At 40.8% G+C, this 19,095-nt stretch overlaps 1 protein-coding gene across 2 annotated transcripts; it reads right to left on the bottom strand.

The window, feature by feature from the left end:
- Positions 1 to 1,478: 1,478 nt before the first annotated feature.
- Positions 1,479 to 18,071, bottom strand: kcnj6 (potassium inwardly rectifying channel subfamily J member 6). Of its 2 annotated transcripts, none has more exons than XM_069667337.1 (3): positions 17,886 to 18,071; positions 8,759 to 9,679; positions 1,479 to 2,665 (listed from the first exon to the last, which is right to left on the bottom strand). In XM_069667337.1, the coding sequence occupies exons 2-3, from the start codon at positions 9,654 to 9,656 to the stop codon at positions 2,313 to 2,315; spliced, it is 1,251 nt and encodes a 416-aa protein (XP_069523438.1). In that variant the 5' UTR covers positions 9,657 to 9,679; positions 17,886 to 18,071; the 3' UTR covers positions 1,479 to 2,312. The 2 variants fall into 2 exon arrangements, with proteins under 2 accessions (XP_069523438.1, XP_069523430.1); XM_069667329.1 differs by lacking the exon at positions 1,479 to 2,665 and adding an exon at positions 4,254 to 5,445.
- Positions 18,072 to 19,095: the final 1,024 nt, after the last annotated feature.

Genomic DNA, 19,095 nt, shown 5'->3' with positions numbered 1-19,095 from the left:
AGTTATAGCATTTCTGCTCTTGACTACAAAACAAGCCGTGGGGCTGTATCCAGTAAGATTAATAAATATAAATCCATGTGTCCAATTAGGGATGCACGATATTATTGGCACGCTATCGGTATCGGCCGATATTGGCTTATATAATATATATATAATGCTGATATAATTAACCGATAAAATAATTGGCTGCTGCATACTTGATTAAATGCCCGACCTCGGCGCAATGTCCCCAGCGCGAAGAAGACCTGCGCGGCGCAGCGTGATGACGTCACGTGTGTCTACCTGCAGCATGAGAGAGTTAGAAGCCAAAATGTCCGTGGTGTGTTTTTCAAAGTGTCCGAAATAGAAAGCAAAACTGCTATTTGCAATGACTGCTCAGCTTCGGTGATGCGAGGAGGAGCCAAGGCAAAGTCTTTCAACACTACAAACTTGATTAACCATCTCAAGACCCGTCACCCCGACCGTTGTAACAAATGTGATAAGAGTATCACCATTATACTGTACGCTAATTCCAATACAGAAGAGAGTTGATGATCTCTGCAATTAGGTGTGCAGGAAAAAATGTAAAATATCGGCATATCCGATATCGCCAAAAAATCCAATATCGTGCATCCCTATATCCAATGTATCTCAAGAAAGGACCATTTATTCTCTTGTTAACTGTTGGTTTCTTCAAAAATCTTCTTAAGCTGCATGAACAATAATAAAGTCCCAACGTTCCCAAACAAATACTTTCTAATTAATAGCGTTGAAGCTAAGTACTATTACTAAAGTAAGTTATATTTGTGTGCTATATCTAAGTAGCATAGCATTTAGCATGTACATGTTTCAACCACAAAATGTGTTAAGATTATGTACCCTGACCAGTTCAGTGTCAAGACTGGCATTGCAGAGATGGCTGCCACCTTGTTTTTAAACCGATTAGTGTTTATGCACTAGAAAGAAAGTGTCCGTAAATAAAAGAGGTTCACGAGAGATTACTTCATATTCTGAATTAAGGACTTTTACTTAAAATCAAGTATTTTTACACTGTAGTATAAGCACTTCTTCTTAATTTAAGGATATCAATACTTCTTCCAACACTGAAAAAAGGTAAGCAATGAGATTAATTTCAAATAATCAACATATTCACGGTGAACCAGTAGTTAGCGCTGTCGCCTCACAGCTAGAAGGTTCCTAGTTCCCGGTGGGCCTTGCTGTGTTGAGTTTGCATGTTCTCCCCGTGTATGCGTGGGTTCCCTCTGGGTTCTCCGGGCGTTCCTCCCACAGTCCAAACACATCGTTAGGTTCATTGGTGACTCTAAAATTGCCCGTAGGTGTGAATGTGAGCGTGAAAGGTTGTCTGTCCTATGTGTCAGCCCTGTGATCGACTGGCTCACCCAGCTCCAGCTCCCTGTGACCCTGAACAGGGCAAACAGTATAGATAAGGATGGATGGATAAAAATCAACCTGTAGTCAGAAAAAACAAGTACATGATATGCAATTATCTGTTTATTTGTTTCTGATACTGTTAGGTGACATGTGAGAGATTTCTGGAGACTGAAACAGCAACTTCCTTTCTCCACCAGAGGCCTCCGATGTGCAAAAGTGACGAGATGCAGTTTTAAAGGGCCATTGTCTGAAGTCACTCAGCTGTAAACAGCAGGTCATGGCTTCTAGTGGAACTGTATTTGTAGACGTGTCGTACTACCTTCAACAAACATTTAGCATTTGGGGAAGTATTTGTCATTGGTTTCAACTAGAGTTTGCATCCATTGAGATGTATGTGTTCCTTATTACATTATCATCATACAGTATATACACAATACAAGATAAATTAACTGCAGATAATGTTTATACATGCTAATATATTTGTGAAAAAACAAATAATGAAGGCTTTATACATACAGTAAGGCATAGAGTATATACAGAACTAACCTAAAGGTATTAGTATCAAACATCTGTCAAATATTCACACCGAAACAAAACAAAGAATTCAAAACATTTTATAGTATATACAAAAATACTTATGCAAATGCCCCTAGGAATATCTTAATAGAAAAAATAATAGGAATCTCATCAGGAGGACATCACATTATATTTGAAACATGCACTGTCCGCAGACGGTTTCAGTTCAGCAGTGGGTCACTTGTCTAGATGTTCTGCTGTTTTTGGGGTAACTGTGATTCACTGAGAAAAAAGCGGTTCTTGGTGCAGGGAAACTTGGTCTACTGTGCTCATTGGTCCTCGTTTAGTACCTCAAACTCTCACCTGTGCTATGAAATCTTGTTGGTGAGTCTTACAGTACTCATAATAATCTCATATGGACCTCGCTACACTTTGGACTCGCTCTCTATGTTGGCAATGTCCCCGTTCCTCTCCGTCTGCTGGTTCTTCCCCTCTTTGTCCACGCTGATCTTGGTCTCCGGAGCCTCCTGCTCAGACTCTGGCAGGCCCTGCTGGCTCAGCTTACTGGCCAGAGACCAGGTGAGAGGCAGACGGGCGCGGTTGGTCATATCAGCCAGCTCTTTGGCACTGCAGGCGGGTGTGTTGGTTTCGTAGATGTCGTGGAAGCTGTTGTTGTCCACCTCGTAGAAGCCGTCCTCCAGCGTCAGGACCGGGGTGAAGCGGTAGCCCCACTTGATCTCGCTGCTGACGTACGAGCTCCTGGCCTGGCACGTCTTTCCTGGAGACACAGTGAAACATTGATTAAGAGTTGTACATTTATGGAAAATTCTAGTGTGGAGACACATTCTCCAAATTCTCCCAACGGTATGAATCCGTAGTTTTTGTTTTATTTCTCCAGATTTTAAGATTACTTTCTCTCATATTTCTGCCTTCAACAAGATACAACAAACTGATTAAAATGGAGTTGGTTGCGCTCACTGTATTCCCATAATTCTTTGGGGGATGTAAACAGGAATAAGTTTAATAAGCATCTTACCCTCTTTTAACGCTCTAACGTACCGCTCACTCTGAAACTTTGTGAAGTAAAATGTAAACAAAGGCTCTTTTGCAGCGTGCTGTAGATTGCTTGTTTGGGCGACGGCAGTGGTTACACACATAAAAAATAACTATACAGAAATAATCAGCCTTATTGCTGACGGTCTCGTTTGCTTTTATAAGTCCTATAAAGGCATCAGAATTAAATTGAGTCTGTTTCATAACCAGCTAACAACTCCTCACAGTACATTTAAGCTAAATGTTTCCATGTCTTCATGGTTTCAGTGAGCTATTCAGCTCCACCTTGATCCATCTTGTTTTAGCTCATATTAAGTCACATTTTAGCAAATTAGCAAAGTACGCCAAATTAGCTAACACTGCTTCCTGGTTGCAATGCACACATAAATGGATGGTCAGGTAAATTAAGCAGTGAGTAGGAGAATCTTTTTCTTGTGGTTTACAAGTTGATTTATGGACAATTATTAGAGATGTAATATTTTTACCTTCCTGATACCAATATGATACTTAGCCTTAAGCTTTGGCCGATACCAAGTACTCCTCCAATACCAGTGCGAAAGAAAAAATACACATATTATTATTATTATTTTTTACAACTGAATACTACTAACCCTTTATGGATGTGATATTATTGCTAACGGTATGGCCTGGCTCAGCACACTGAACGAATCCTTAACTAACTGAGCTAACGTTAGCGGCGGCTCTGCTAACGGCCCCTCCTGCTGTTCTGTAACTCCTGAAGAATGTCTAAAAAAGCTCGATCTTAACATGAAACTTTTTTACTTTGTGTTTTTCTGGTTTTAATTATACTGTTTACTTTGAATAAAAACACTTTAAAATGTGTGATTGAAAAACGCTGACTGCTGACATTAAGCTAGCTTTGGCTCACGTTAAACACTCTGCTAGCACCGACCCTGCTAGTCGTTGTTTGCTAGCGTCACATGAAAAATGATGTGAAATAAGTCTTTCTTCTCTGCTTTAAAACTGTAGCTGGTGGTTGAAGCCATAATATAATTCATTTCCGAGTAAGCTACTGTTTTGGAGTGGCTTATGAATTATCGAAACAAACTGGTGCATTTTAAGCGATATCGGAGGCATTCCTGATATCAATATTGGAATAACTGTAACAGTGATCTGCAATGGATATTAAATATAAATAAGATCCTCGAGATATCTAAGTTAGACTGAATTTAAAAAATTTCAATATCTGTTGTCAAATTTTGATGCAGATTTTGGCGTCAACGTTTTAAACGTCCTTTGTGAGCTGTGAATCACACATAAAAATCAACCTGTAGTCAGAAAAAACAAGTACATGATATGCAATTATCTGTTTATTTGTTTCTGATACTGTTTGGTGACATGTGAGAGATTTCTGGAGACTGAAACAGCAACTTCCTTTCTCCACCAGAGGCCTCCGATGTGCAAAAGTGACGAGATGCAGTTTTAAAGGGCCATTGTCTGAAGTCACTCAGCTGTAAACAGCAGGTCATGGCTTCTAGTGGAACTGTATTTGTAGACGTGTCGTACTACCTTAAACAAACATTTAGCATTTGGGGAAGTATTTGTCATTGGTTTCAACTAGAGTTTGCATCCATTGAGATGTATGTGTTCCTTATTACATTATCATCATACAGTATATACACAATACAAGATAAATTAACTGCAGATAATGTTTATACATGCTAATATATTTGTGAAAAAACAAATAATGAAGGCTTTATACATACAGTAAGGCATAGAGTATATACAGAACTAACCTAAAGGTATTAGTATCAAACATCTGTCAAATATTCACACCGAAACAAAACAAAGAATTCAAAACATTTTATAGTATATACAAAAATACTTATGCAAATGCCCCTAGGAATATCTTAATAGAAAAAATAATAGGAATCTCATCAGGAGGACATCACATTATATTTGAAACATGCACTGTCCGCAGACGGTTTCAGTTCAGCAGTGGGTCACTTGTCTAGATGTTCTGCTGTTTTTGGGGTAACTGTGATTCACTGAGAAAAAAGCGGTTCTTGGTGCAGGGAAACTTGGTCTACTGTGCTCATTGGTCCTCGTTTAGTACCTCAAACTCTCACCTGTGCTATGAAATCTTGTTGGTGAGTCTTACAGTACTCATAATAATCTCATATGGACCTCGCTACACTTTGGACTCGCTCTCTATGTTGGCAATGTCCCCGTTCCTCTCCGTCTGCTGGTTCTTCCCCTCTTTGTCCACGCTGGTCTTGGTCTCCAGAGCCTCCTGCTCAGACTCTGGCAGGCCCTGCTGGCTCAGCTTACTGGCCAGAGACCAGGTGAGAGGCAGGCGGGCGCGGTTGGTCATATCAGCCAGCTCTTTGGCACTGCAGGCGGGTGTGTTGGTTTCGTAGATGTCGTGGAAGCTGTTGTAGTCCACCTCGTAGAAGCCGTCTTCCAGCGTCAGGACCGGGGTGAAGCGGTAGCCCCACTTGATCTCGCTGCTGACATACGAGCTCCTGGCCTGGCACGTCATTCCTGGAGACACAGTGAAACATTGATTAAGAGTTGTACATTTATGGAAAATTCTAGTGTGGAGACACATTCTCCAAATTCTCCCAACGGTATGAATCCGTAGTTTTTGTTTTATTTCTCTAGATTTTAAGATTACTTTCTCTCATATTTCTGCCTTCAACAAGATACAACAAACTGATTAAAATGGAGTTGGTTGTGCTCACTGTATTCCCATAATTCTTTGGGGGATGTAAACAGGAATAAGTTTAATAAGCATCTTACCCTCTTTTAACGCTCTGACGTACCGCTCACTCTGAAACTTTGCAAAGGAAAATGTGAACAAAGGCTCTTTTGCAGCGTGCTGTAAATTTGGACACCGGCAGTGGTTACACACATAAAAAATAACTATACAGAAATACTCAGCCTTATTGCTGACGGTCTCCTTTTTTAAGTCCTATAAAGGCATCAGAATTAAATTGAGTCTGTTTCATAACCAGCTAAAACTCCTCACAGTACATTTAAGCTAAATGTCTCCATGTCTTCATGGTTTCAGTGAGCTATTCAGCTCCACCTTGATCCATCTTGTTTTAGCTCATATTAAGTCACATTTTAGCAAATTAGCAAAGTACGCCAAATTAGCTAACATTGCTTCCTGGTTGCAATGCACACATAAATGGATGGTCAGGTAAATTAAGCAGTGAGTAGGAGAATCTTTTTCTTGTGGTTTACAAGTTGATTTATGGACAATTATTAGAGATGTAATATTTTTACCTTCCTGATACCGATATGATACTTAGCCTTAAGCTTTGGCCGATACCAAGTACTCCTCCAATACCAGTGCGAAAGAAAAAATACACATATTATTATTTTTTACAACTGAATACCACTAACCCTTTATGGATGTGATATTATTGCTAACGGTATGGCCTGGCTCAGCACACGAATCCTTAACTAACTGAGCTAACGTTAGCGGCGGCTCTGCTAACGGCCCCTCCTGCTGTTCTGTAACTCCTGAAGAATGTCTAAAAAAGCTCGATTTTAACATGAAACTTTTTTACTTTGCGTTTTTCTGGTTTTAATTATACTGTTTACTTTGAATAAAAAAATACAGCCTTAAAATGTGTGATTGGAAAACGCTGACTGCTGACATTAAGCTAGCTTTGGCTCACGTTAAACACTCTGCTAGCACCGACTCTGCTAGTCGTTGTTTGCTAGCGTAGCATGAAAAAACAAGTCTTTCTTCTCTGCTTTAAAACTGTAGCTGGTGGTTGAAGCCATAATATAATTTATTTCCGAGTAAGCTACTGTTTTGGAGTGGCTTATGAATTATCGAAACAAACTGGTGCATTTTAAGCAATATCTGAGGCATTCCTGATATCAATATTGGAATAACTGTAACAGTGATCTGCAATGGATATTAAATATGAATAATATCCTCGAGATATCTAAGTTAGACTGAATTAAAAATATCTGTTGTCAAATTTTGATGCAGATTTTGGCGTCAACGTTTTAAATGTCCTCTGTGAGCTGTAATCTAAAAGGAAACTTACACGGAAAATGTTCACTGTTTGATAATTTATCAGAATACATATGTTTTCAGTACTGGTGATATGAAAACAGTGGGTTTATATTATTTCTCAACACCATTAACCTGTGTTTGGTTATTTATCACCGTTCCCTTCGCCTCGGCTCTCTGCAGTACAGTCCTCTGTGAACCTCCAGCAGCTGCTTCACAACACGACACTCAGGTATTATGCAATAGCTTCGTTTTATTTTTGCTGATAGTGAGAAAAACTATCGCATACCATTTTTAGAAAAATAGATATCAGGCATCTGAACACCATCTGTTCTCTCACACTAACATGTATTTTTATTTGGGGCAAAAGTATTGGGCGACCTCGAGCCTCTTGTTCCTTGTACTGTAGCACTCTATTTTTACCAGCCATGAAAGAGGTATTTACATCCAAAAGGAGCACTACACCACACTGTGAAAATACTCAACTGCAGGTAAAAGTCATGCATTCCAAACCTTACGTAAAAGTCTGTTCAGTTGTTTTTAGCAAAATATATTTAGTATATTGAATTTAGCAGAAAAAAAGGACCATGTCATATATGATGTTTTTAATATTACTGCTAGATTAATGTTTATGTTGCATTTTACTGCTGTAGATGTTTAAAGTTGTGCATCATGCATTTTCCAGCTGGTCAAAAGGAGGGTGGGTTGGGGATACTGTCCACCATGTTCACCGTAATATTAAGCGTGTTGTTCGTTGCGTAGTGAGTTAGCATGCTAACATTTGCTAATTTATACGTACATGAATGTGTCTACCAAATTTTGGACCAATCCATCTTTTAGTGATTGAGAACTTTAACTGCAAACCACAAATTTCAGCCTCGTGGTGGCGCTGCAGGAAAAGTTGGGTGATCACCAAAGTAAGCAGGATTCATCCTCTGGGGACAATGAACATCTTTATAAAATGTAACGGCAATCCATATGACAAGAGTTATTTCAGGACCAAGGTGATGCATCAACATTGCCGTCGAACCACAGAGTTGGCATGGCGACAAATATTGCAACTATGTCATTGTATTATTTATGAAAGGCGGCTGTGGCTCAGCGGTAGAGTCAGTCGTCTCTCAATCGGAAGGTTGGAGGTTTGATCCGTGACTGCTGTAGTCCACATGTCGAAGTGTCCTCGGGCAAGACACTAAACCCCAAATTGCTCCTGAAGGCAGAGACATCGATGTAGCCTTTGCCGTCAGTGTGTGAATGTGTGTGAAAGGGTGAAAGTGACACGTAGTGTAAGAGCGTTCTGAGCGGTCTGAAGTCTGGAAAAGTGCTATATAAGTGCAGACCATTAACATTTATAGTGCCCACCAAGTTTCCGACAATATTTTAGTGAGTTAGCATGCTAACATTTGCTAATTTGACATGACACCAACATTTGGTGCAAATACATTTTTTCATCTTTGAGAAATTTAACGCCAAATTTTCAGCCTCGTGGTGGTGCTGCAGAAAAATTCCGATGATCAATAAAGTGAGCAGGGTTCATCCTCTGGGGACTGTGAACATCTTCATAAAATGTGATGTCAATCAATATGACAACTGCATCAAAATTGTCTGGTATGGTAGCTGGTGTGGCTACAAATATTGCAACCGTGTCATTGTATTGTTTGTAATATTGGATACAATTAATAAAGACATTTAAAAAGACGATACCATGTATAAATGTGCATTTTTATAATGAAGCATGCATACAGAAACTCATAAATACTGTGTGTATGAAGTTGTTCATGTCAGATTCCACTGATTAACAATTTACATCTGTCTACTCACCTGTGGCCTCCACCATCCCCTCCAGAATCACGACGATCTCCAGCTCTTCCTTGGACAGGTGGGCTTGTGAGACGTCCCAGAACGGGCTGTTTTGATTTATCTCATGGCAGATGATGAGCGGCGACACGAGGAAAAGCCTGTCGTCTCCCGTGTTGTAACCCACGTTAATGTCCGTCTGGTTCAAGGGGATGAACTCCCCTTCCTTGGTCTGCTTTGACTTGATAAGCTTGGCCCTGATTGAAGCCTCAACGATGTGCGAGTTTCGGAGGTCTCCGACTCTGAACATCAGGCACAGTCGGCCATCTCTCATGGAGATGACCGCATTGGTGGAAAACACTAAAGTCTCAGCTCGCTTCTTGGGCTGTGAGATCTTAACAAACATGCAGCCCACCATGAAGGCATTCACGATAGATCCCAGCACTGACTGGATTAAAAGCAGAAGTATCCCCTCGGGGCATTTGTCCGTGATGACCCTGTATCCGTAACCAATGGTGGTCTCTGTCTCGATGGAGAACAGAAAGGCAGATACAAACCCATTGAGGTTATTGACACATGGAGTCCACTGGTTGTCTGCTAAATGGTCCAGATCACCTCGGAGGTAAGCGATAAGCCACCACATGAAGCCGAAGAAGAGCCACGTCACCGTGTACACCAACACGAAGATGAAGAGGTTGAATCTCCATTTGAGATCCACCAGCGTGGTGAAAATGTCCGTCAGGTAGCGGTACGTCTCTCGAACGTTCCCGTGATGGACGTTGCACTTCCCATCTTTCTGGACGTACCGCTGGACACTCTTCACCCGGTGTACCTCTGCCAGCTGTTTGGGCAGGTCCTCACGGACATGTTTTGGCACTTTGGCTGGTCTGATGATGGCTGGGCTCTCCACATCCTGCTCCATGAGGTTTCTAGGTGAAATCAAGCCTGAAGGAGAAGAAACATAACACGTTAGTTATCCGAGATTGGCAAGTACTCGGCCACAATGGCAAGAAAAATCTTCCTTTTAACCTCGAGCAGCCGGTGTTTTAAGATTTTCAGCCATCTGGACGCCATTTGGAAAACCTAAAATAATCTTTAAGTCCCGGCGGAGGCAGAAAAGAAGAAGAAAAGATGCATTTACAAATGTAACCTACTTAATGTGTCTCTGATTGAGTGACAGCTCCACAAACAAGGCATGCATGCAGATAATATCTTTAACAATCGTCCTCCCACTCTTCCATTGTCTTAAGAACCACCACCAGTTTGCAGATCCAGCAGTTGTACTAAACAGTCCCAGCATGAAACTGTGCAGCTACGGTGAGGCCGAGAAAACGTGTCACCGCCCACACTGCAGAAAGCAAACTACACTTTGTCTCTGAAACTCGCGCAGAACAGAGACAGAAGTGCGGCTGTGAAGTTTGGCGGGTGTTCGGGAGCTCCTCGGCACCCACGGGGAAATCAAACTGTGAGGTGACCATATCTGAGGAATGAGATAATTATCCACCGAAGACAAATAGAGGATTAGAAATGGTGTCAAAGCAGAGTTTTAACTGTGACCTCAATCGTGCCCATTTATATGTTCAACTATTTTTGTATCCTGTCAGAGGCTGTTAGATTTGGACCACTGAGTGTTCATACAGTCAAACAAATAACATTAGTTTGTATCACCATTTGAACCGCCTCCATCTGACTGAACTGGCTTTAGAAACGTTTTAGTACAAGGCTTAAGTCACTCAGGCTTAGGTGGAAAACATTATGTCCTAGCCAATCGCAGCACTGTAGGTCAGGACAAGGAGGAACTCTGTTGGGGGAATAAAATACTGCACCCACTACCCACTAAACGTGTGCATATGACTCAAAAGACTCCGCCTCATTCTCCAAGCACACAGAGGGTTGAATGAACCATAAAGTGTGCTGCAGAGCAAACTGCGTCCCTGTGCTCTGGTGCCATTTGCACGTATTTAAATGAGTCATTATGAGCGCTAACAGCACCGCGCAGTTAAGAGTAAAAATATTACCGCCTGTAGAGTGCTGGTGGTAACTGTGGCGCAGTGTTATAAGAGTTTCCAGTGATCATGACGACAATTCCACCTTTTGTGTAACCAAGAAATGTATTTGTCTGTAAAAACAATCTGATAATAATATATTGTCATTAATATCATAATCCGGAGACCAATCAGTCCGGGGCCGTGCGAGGCTAAACCCCGGCACACAGGCACATTTTGGAGCCATTACGCAGGACAGGGATTATAACATGGACGAGCTGCTCTTGAGCGCTCGTTTAAAAAATAAAGCTCTGTTTCAATAGTTAAACTAGTAAACACCTGTCGAGTCTGGACTTTACAGTAAACTGTTAAAAGAGCTGCCCTCCTCTCCCTGCTCATCATCGATCTGTGGAAGGAGTTGAGCTCCGTCAGTGTGCGCTCAGCTGAGAGCGCAGCACCGTGAACGAGGGAGGAGATTAGCGTGTCGACATGGGTTTTGTGTTCCCATTAGTGCTGATCGGAGCCGAGGCGATAATTACCCGGGTCTACTGCAGAGTCATTTGACCCGGGTCTGAATGCCGATTGTAACCTTTCCCACTAAGCAAAAAAGCCGTGTGTTAGCAGGTGGGAAAGCAGCTTTAGTGAATTCCCCCTTAAGTGTAGATATTTTATGAGCCAAATAAACTCTGATAAAGAGTAAAAAAGTCCCATGCAGAGGACTCATTGTGTTAAAGAGGGCTTTTCTCGAAAAGAAAACGTTTAAACGACATGTCGGCCCTGATAGCATCCAATACTGGCCTCAACACAGAAAACGTTCTAAATGTGCCGTTTTAGCTAACGTAACCTGTTAGCCCACATAATACCAATACAGATCAATTGCGATGGCACACCTTGAGTTAATTCAAAAAAATTATTTAAGACATAAAAAACCCAAATGTAGATATTACTGCACTACACACAGTAGATGTTAGGAGAAGCCGGTTGGAGTTCCTACATAGAAGCTAAGCTAAGCATCGCTGCAGACGGGGTCAGGAGTACCACGTACTTTAGCCACTTAAAAGACTCGTGCATCTAAACAAACATGTCAGTTTCGGCACTATGTCTTCTGCACAACCGCCCTGTATACCTGCGCATGCAGCTAACAGAATTGGATCATCTGTTCGGGTCAGCAGTTTGTAGAAGAGACAACAAACAAAAGAAAACACAATAAAATGTAAAAGACGAACTGCCGTTCACGGTGGGGACAAGGTCATTGTTGTCCTCTCCATGCCGTGATGTGTATGATGCCGTATGTCAGCTGTTTGTGTCTGAAAGTGTCCCGTTTAGCACAGACTGATATAAACTTGGTGCCTGTTTTTTTCCCCGGACTGTTTAAACAAAGAGTGGCGTGGTCATTATATACGACACATGCAACACTGAGACAACTCCACGTCTGCACTGATTCTTTTTCTGAAGAGGATTATACGAAACCAACGGAGAATAATTCATCTCTATTCTACTATTACGAAAACAGAGAGTGCTGAAGTTTTTGGTGCAGTCACGATGTAATATCAAACCATGTGTGGACTCTTAGTGTGCATGTGTATTTTGTGTTTCCTTCAGGACCTCCGCACAGAGGGGAAATAAATCTGATGCCTAAAAAATAGAGTACAATTGTTATGTGATCCTCTTTAATGCGTCTGCTTTACTCTGCACATTTCCTACGCCACCATCAGTGTTTCTTTTCTAACACAGGAACAAATGTGTGCGTGTTGAAGCCGTGCTGCTCTCCATCCACGGGGGAATATTATGAGCTTGAGCAGCGCTGGTTTCCACGGCAACGCACAGCTCAGTCTAAGCGAGTGCTCACAATACAGCAGGAATGCACCGGATGAGGCCGCGCGGCGTTGGGTAACATTTGTCTGTTTCATCTCGTTTCAGAGGGCCTGAGGAGGAACAATGTACTCGTGTCTGCTTTGTGCATCGAGCTGTCATTCATGTAACAGCTGGGAGTTTTTGTGTCGCCCTGATGGATGAATATTTGTGAACAGAAACATCATTATACACAAGCTGGTTTAGAGCACGTTTGATATTATGATACTGAAAGAAAAGACAAAATAAAAGCTGATATTTTCAACTTTTATTAATATTTTAGTTGTAGAATGTGTGGAATTTAACTTGCTGTAGTTATATTTATAGTAATTTTAACCAAATAAATTACCACATCCCTCCTGTTTTGAATGTACTGATTAGTTTTAGGCTCTCCGTGGCCTTTCTCACATCTATATCTCTGACCTCTGAGTACCGTACGAGCCTAATGCTTTAAATTCTTTTAATTAACTTAGTTTTTTTAAACATTTCTTTATTTCTGCTTTCACTTATGAATTTATGTTTTAATTTGCTGCCTTTGCGAAGCACTTTGTAACTTAAATATAAATTATCATGAGCAGTTCTTTTGTTCTTTTAGCATCCTTCAGCGTATTTTTGGACTTACGGCCCACAACCTTCATGTTTCATTCACTTTCAACACTCTCATAACGTCATTTTTTTTAAACCTAAGAATAAATTAAACACCAACACACTCAGTTTCCTACAAATTTGGCTGGTGAACGTGTTGGAGCTCTTAGCAGCTAAAGAGCCAGATATTTCTGTCATGGTGGAGACCAAATATAGAGATACAAGAAGAGTGAATATTGCACTGTCTATCAATAGATTCTACATATCAGAATCTGCAGGCATGTGACACGAATGTTGGCATTGGACAAGTTCTGTTTTCCATTTGTAGTATAGTAGTATTGTCCACTAGCGTATCGGGGGGACTTTGGATGCATGCTCTTCGTGTGGAGAGCATATGAGGCAAAATGCCTTCCTGGATCCCATGGGCGGTTATCTGATGACAGTTTAGCTTTACATAACAGACATCAGCATGCAGATGCAGCTAACAATCTGCTCTATGACGTCGTTTCTTAACTTAATTCTCGCCTCCCAAGTTGCTCGTCTAGACTAGAAACAATGAAGCGCACAGAAAAACACATTTTGGTTGGAAGTCATTTTTCTAACTGCTTGCTACACCCGGAAAAATATGTCGTCATAGTTTATATTGACGTCAGAAAATAGCTGACGAGTTCCGATACTGATATTGCAATTATATTTATTGGTTTGTCTCTGCTGTAGATTTTAAGCTACTTTTTATGCTAACATTAGCTTAAATAAGAGTAAACAAACTGTACTGTCTCTGCTGTAGATGTTAAGCTACTTGTTATGCTAACATTAGCTTAAATAAGAGTAAACACACACTAGATTCGGAGTATTGCTCTGAAGCTAAAGGCTATCATGTTACAAAATCCAAACTTTGCTTGGCTGTTGCTGATTGGATGATCAGCTAATCTGGGGAGGGGTTTAGCAGCTGGTAAATTGGATTATAAAAGCAGGTGTTGTCTAGAACAAGAGGCCATTTATGAACTAACCAGTGTCAATAATTGAATTACTGGAGGTTATTAAATACAAGATGGTTTGTTTCGCTTGTGGTTGTGTGCCAAAAAATCTTGTCCCTGCGACAGGATGTGGGGATATATTGTGTCAGATGAACCTTGACTCAAACCAAAGTCTATTAAGAAGTGTGAACACAGCAGCTGACGTGATTTCATTCTCACCTCTCCTTTCATCAGTGGAGGGCAGAGTGTAAACCAGGTAGCGGGATCCAGATGTGGCCAAAATTGAGCTGAGGCCGCACTGGGACAGGAGCTATTTATAGCTCTCAAGCAGCTGAGCACAGGCGGGCTGAAAGTCACACACAAATTATTTCCCAGTCTTACCACAGTGTTTCCCTGCTTCTCTGTACCAGAGGTCGGTTGATTAAAAGTAGCAGGACAGATTTATGAAATATAGCAAAGTAGCAGTTGTTGCTGTTAATTGCTACTTTTCAGTATGATGTGTGGATGTCAGCTAACCGAGTTAATACAGGCCATGATAGCATCCACTGTGATAGGGGCATTAAAAGATAATTTCACCCAAATTATAATAAAATTAAATGACCCTTATTTGAACAGCTAGCGAGAAAATATTCCATAAAAACACATTAAAAGCCTCTCTGGAAGGGGAGATGAACAGCCTTAATGTGAAACACCTGCTCAGGAGGTGTCTGTGTGTCTTAAATACAGCATCAGCTGCCAATGAAAACTGCAGCCAATCAGAAAACAGTTAAGCTTCCTACATAAATGTGATAAAACGGATGTATTTTACAGTATTTACAGTTGGGTCACAGGTATGACTTTAAAATGAACCATCATAGTTGTAATTAAAATTAAGTCAGTCAGTTATTGACAGCCGTTTGGCTTTAATTAATAATGTTTAATAAACTGAAGTTGCCCGCTTCTTGTATTTCACAAGGGAAAGTGTCTCCACAGTAAAGTTAGCGACAGAGCTAGCTAAACATTAAAAACAAGCAATCACAATCTGGTAACACTGTCTCTCAACTTGTCATGCATTTAAAGGTCGTCAGTGCAAACTGATGTCCAGCTCACAAGGACTTGATGTTTTCTGAGGCAGAAACTTGATGAATCGTTGCTTCCGCATCTTCACTACAAAGAGCTTTACCATTTTACATTTTGATGCGACTTCTGGTTGGCTGACGTATTCCTACACGTTTTCAGGAGAATATCAACTCTGTACGTTTTTACAGCCCTGATGGTTGTCTGCAGTTTTTCAGGCTTTCATGCTCTGTAGGTCGTTGGAGAAGTTTACCTCAAAGCTATTCTGCCAGGAAGCCGTAAGAGAAGTCGCCTACATGACCTACTATAAAGAGCAACAATGGGACTTTGACCCAGGAGGCTACTGCTCGTGTACAAAAGTCAAATTAAACTTAATATTATGACCCAAACCATGATCTCTACCGAAGCTTTTCCAATAGTTTTGGAGGCCAAACCAAACGGCAACTGTTTTAAAACATTTCTAGTTTGTTGCTGTCAATGTAAAATGTCTGCAGTTTATTTATCCACCAACACTCGACTGCTTGGTTGGGTTTAGAAAAAGATTATAGAGTGGACTGCTGTCTCCTGGGTGTAAGAGAGAAAGACTCTCTGACAGAAAGCCCTGAAGGCAAACTTCTCCTACATGTTGCAGCTCCAACAACCCTCACCATTAATGTACTGTAGATTGGGCTGCCTGAGAGGCAACTTGCAAGGCACAAAGAATCCGCTAACATGTTGCATTAGGTGCGTTGTAATAAGATGGCACTCCTCTCTCATTGGGCTGCAGAGTCAGAGCATGATGCTCAGGTAGATGCTGGTAAGAAAATCAACTTCGACTGAAATAGGATTTAGAAGAAGGGAGGAGGGAAACGTTCTGAAGCCTTGTTGCCTAACAGACACAGGTAGAGTTCAGGTGGGTGCTACACCAGCCCACAGACTGTGCTACTATACAAGTACCATCCTTCAGAGCGAGTACAGCTCAGCACGTAGACTAAACTGGGAAATACAACAAACTAGGAGGACGTTCTTGGCAGAGGTGACAACAGATCCAAGTACCTCATCTTTTAATTGAATATTGATTCCAGGGATTGGAAAATATAAAAGGGGCTTATGTTTAAAAAAGGATGAAAGAGTTATAGTGGAAAACAGATATATAAGATCTATTTAAATGGTATAAAAACTGGCTTTAAAATTATGATTATGTTGAAGATTTTAGTTTCATTAGAGATGAAGAGTATTTACATGAGATTACAGCCTACACACAACAGGATAGAATTGGGATTATCTGGTTTATTAGTCATTAAAGAAACAAGCTGTTACCTTAAAGGGAACGCACTGGATCACTGTCACGCTTATCAGTGGTTTATTTTGGTGAATTTCATTTAAATCAGGCCAATTCAAGTGTTTCTTCTGTGAAGTTAATCTACCAAAATGAGAGTTGTAGCTGATTTACTGTTGTCTCTTTCAAGACGCAAGTGTCCACTGGTGGAGGGCCATGAATTTGTAATTACACAGTTTGGCCACTATGCCAAATTGGCTGCAAAGAGCGGAGCACTTCCTGGGGCTTTGGATGAAACCTGCTGCCCCTGAAGATATACAGAGTTCATTCAAAGGTAACGAAAACACAAGTCGTATTTTTAGGGGGTTATTCACTAATGAAAACATTATTATGAATATAATATTACATTTCTGACTAAAAAAGCCCCCCAAGATTACACTGGACCTTTAAGTAGATCTTCTTAAAGTTATTAGAAGAAGTATTATATTTATTGTTATTGTCTTATTATTGTTGTTTGTATTTTTTCATTTACTCTTGATAACTCTGTCCTGTGATCTGACTCTTGAGCTGCTGTATCCAGCACATTTCCACCAATGGGGTTCAATACAGGTGATTTTATCTTATCTAATTCTACTTTCCAATATTCTACTTATGGAAAAGCGTCTTTGTTTTCATCTCGGGTCAAAGGAAGGACATATAAGTAGTGATTCTCCACCTTTAAAGAGAATCCACTTTAAGCAGCTTCTGCTTGACTTTTCTGTTTCTCAGAATAAACCTAAATTAGCCTGTTAGGTGATAACTAGCTCCACAGTGACAGCAGCTTTATTAGCTTGTAGCCGTTTAATTGAGATCACTTTTATTTATGTTTTTAAAGAAATAAAAGTCTTTTTCCGGACTTAAATAGATTGTTAAAACAGTGCAGGCTCTAGATTGTATGTTTTCTCGCTGGGATCAGGTGCATCAGCAGGAAGAGGAGAGCAAACGAACAGGCTGGAGATTCACTGTTTTCATGGAGACGGGAGGTTGATCCAGACCATAATAATTACAATAACAGCCTCCAAATCTTTGTCTCTTTCCTTCCTTTATTTACTCCTCTGTGGCTCGGTGTTAAGTGGTCCTGTGGTGGTGATGGTGGTGCTGAGGCCGCGGGCCTGCAGGCTCTTACAGCCCCGAAACATTTCCTCCAACACCTGCTGGTTTCTTCCATCTAACAGGCTGATGCTCCTTCATTTTGTACCAGGAAGAACATCAGGACGCTTTCAAATTAATATCCATATCTAGACGTGTTTTTATCATGGTGATAATTCTGCCTAATTAATCTGTGATTCGCCTTGCACTCTTATGTAACTATCCACCCCCACCGTCCCCCCATATAACACATGATTACATTTAACAAGCCATCATCGCTACCGGGAGCAGCGCAGGGAAAAGGTGCGTACCTCGTGCAGCAGATCAACGGTCACTCCCCGGGTCATTTTCAGCCGTTTCGGTCCCGTGAAAATCATCTGCGGAGGCTGAGATTATCACCGTCTCTGTCTGCGAAACACCGACTGAAGGATAGCCACACTAATTCCCTCTTTCCTCCATCCCTCTCCTTAGAAAAAAAAAAGGCTCCGTCCGTCAGCCTCCACCCCTCAGCTGGGAGAGAGTCGTAGAGGAAGAGTGGGAGAGAGAGAGGGGGAGCGAGAGAGAGAGAGAGAGGCGGAGAAATGAGAGGTGATAAGAGTGAATACAACCTATTGGCTTCTTACAAAATACTGCATGTTAAAGATAATATGATTACATCAGTTTTCTATTGTTCAAATAATACTATCAAAGCCCTTAGAAATATTCATTTTTAACATTCATATAATTAGATTAGTTTTTATGAACATCTAATGACTCTAAATCTTCAGGACTGTGCAGGTTTTGATTGATCACATTTCATTAGCAGTGTCTCTGATGTGGCCCCCAGCTGTCATCAGGTTTGACGTTTTTTCAGACGTGTCTTTTCCTCCTTAAACCAATGAGAAAAAGTGCAGACAAAACCATGACAGACAGAATCTTTCCTCTCCTTACTACTGGGGGAAGACCTCCACGTTTCAAATCATTCATGTGGAAACTTATTGGGACTATACATTTCTGGGCCTGTAAGACCAAGCTCCCACTGCATACTCATCATTTTCACTGCCATTAAAAAGAGTTAATTCACATTTGTAGCCTGGTATATACTGTTTGTAATCTGCTCTTGGACTGATTATAAAGATATATTGTTCTCAATGAGTTTTCTTTATTTAAAAAGGCGGGGGAAGTCAATGATTAGCTTCTCACTGGTGTAGACAGGGATCAGCACCATGGAGAGCTCCAGGGAACACAGTCCAGCCCACAGGCTGTATACAAATATTTATATGCAATCAATTGTCCTGACAATTGAGGGCTTATAGCAGAAACCAAACAAGAGAAATCCCAATCGGATTGTTGTAGGCTGTTTTCATTCTGCTGCTGTTGTCTGTATGATTAACCATCTTAACCCTGATCTTTAATTCTTCATTGAAGTCTAAACCCAAAAGCTACATGTGAAAATAATGATATTAATGACAAAGTTAACATATTTTTCCAAGTATTTGTTTATGTTCTCTTCTGACCAAAATGTAGGAAAGTATTGTAAGT

Source organism: Semicossyphus pulcher, unplaced genomic scaffold, assembly GCF_022749685.1.
Source record: "Semicossyphus pulcher isolate SPU_LCO1_2020_fin unplaced genomic scaffold, fSemPul1.0.p SCAF_10, whole genome shotgun sequence".
Classification (NCBI taxonomy): Eukaryota; Metazoa; Chordata; class Actinopteri; order Labriformes; family Labridae; genus Semicossyphus; species Semicossyphus pulcher.
This window is presented reverse-complemented; position numbering and strand designations above follow the sequence as displayed.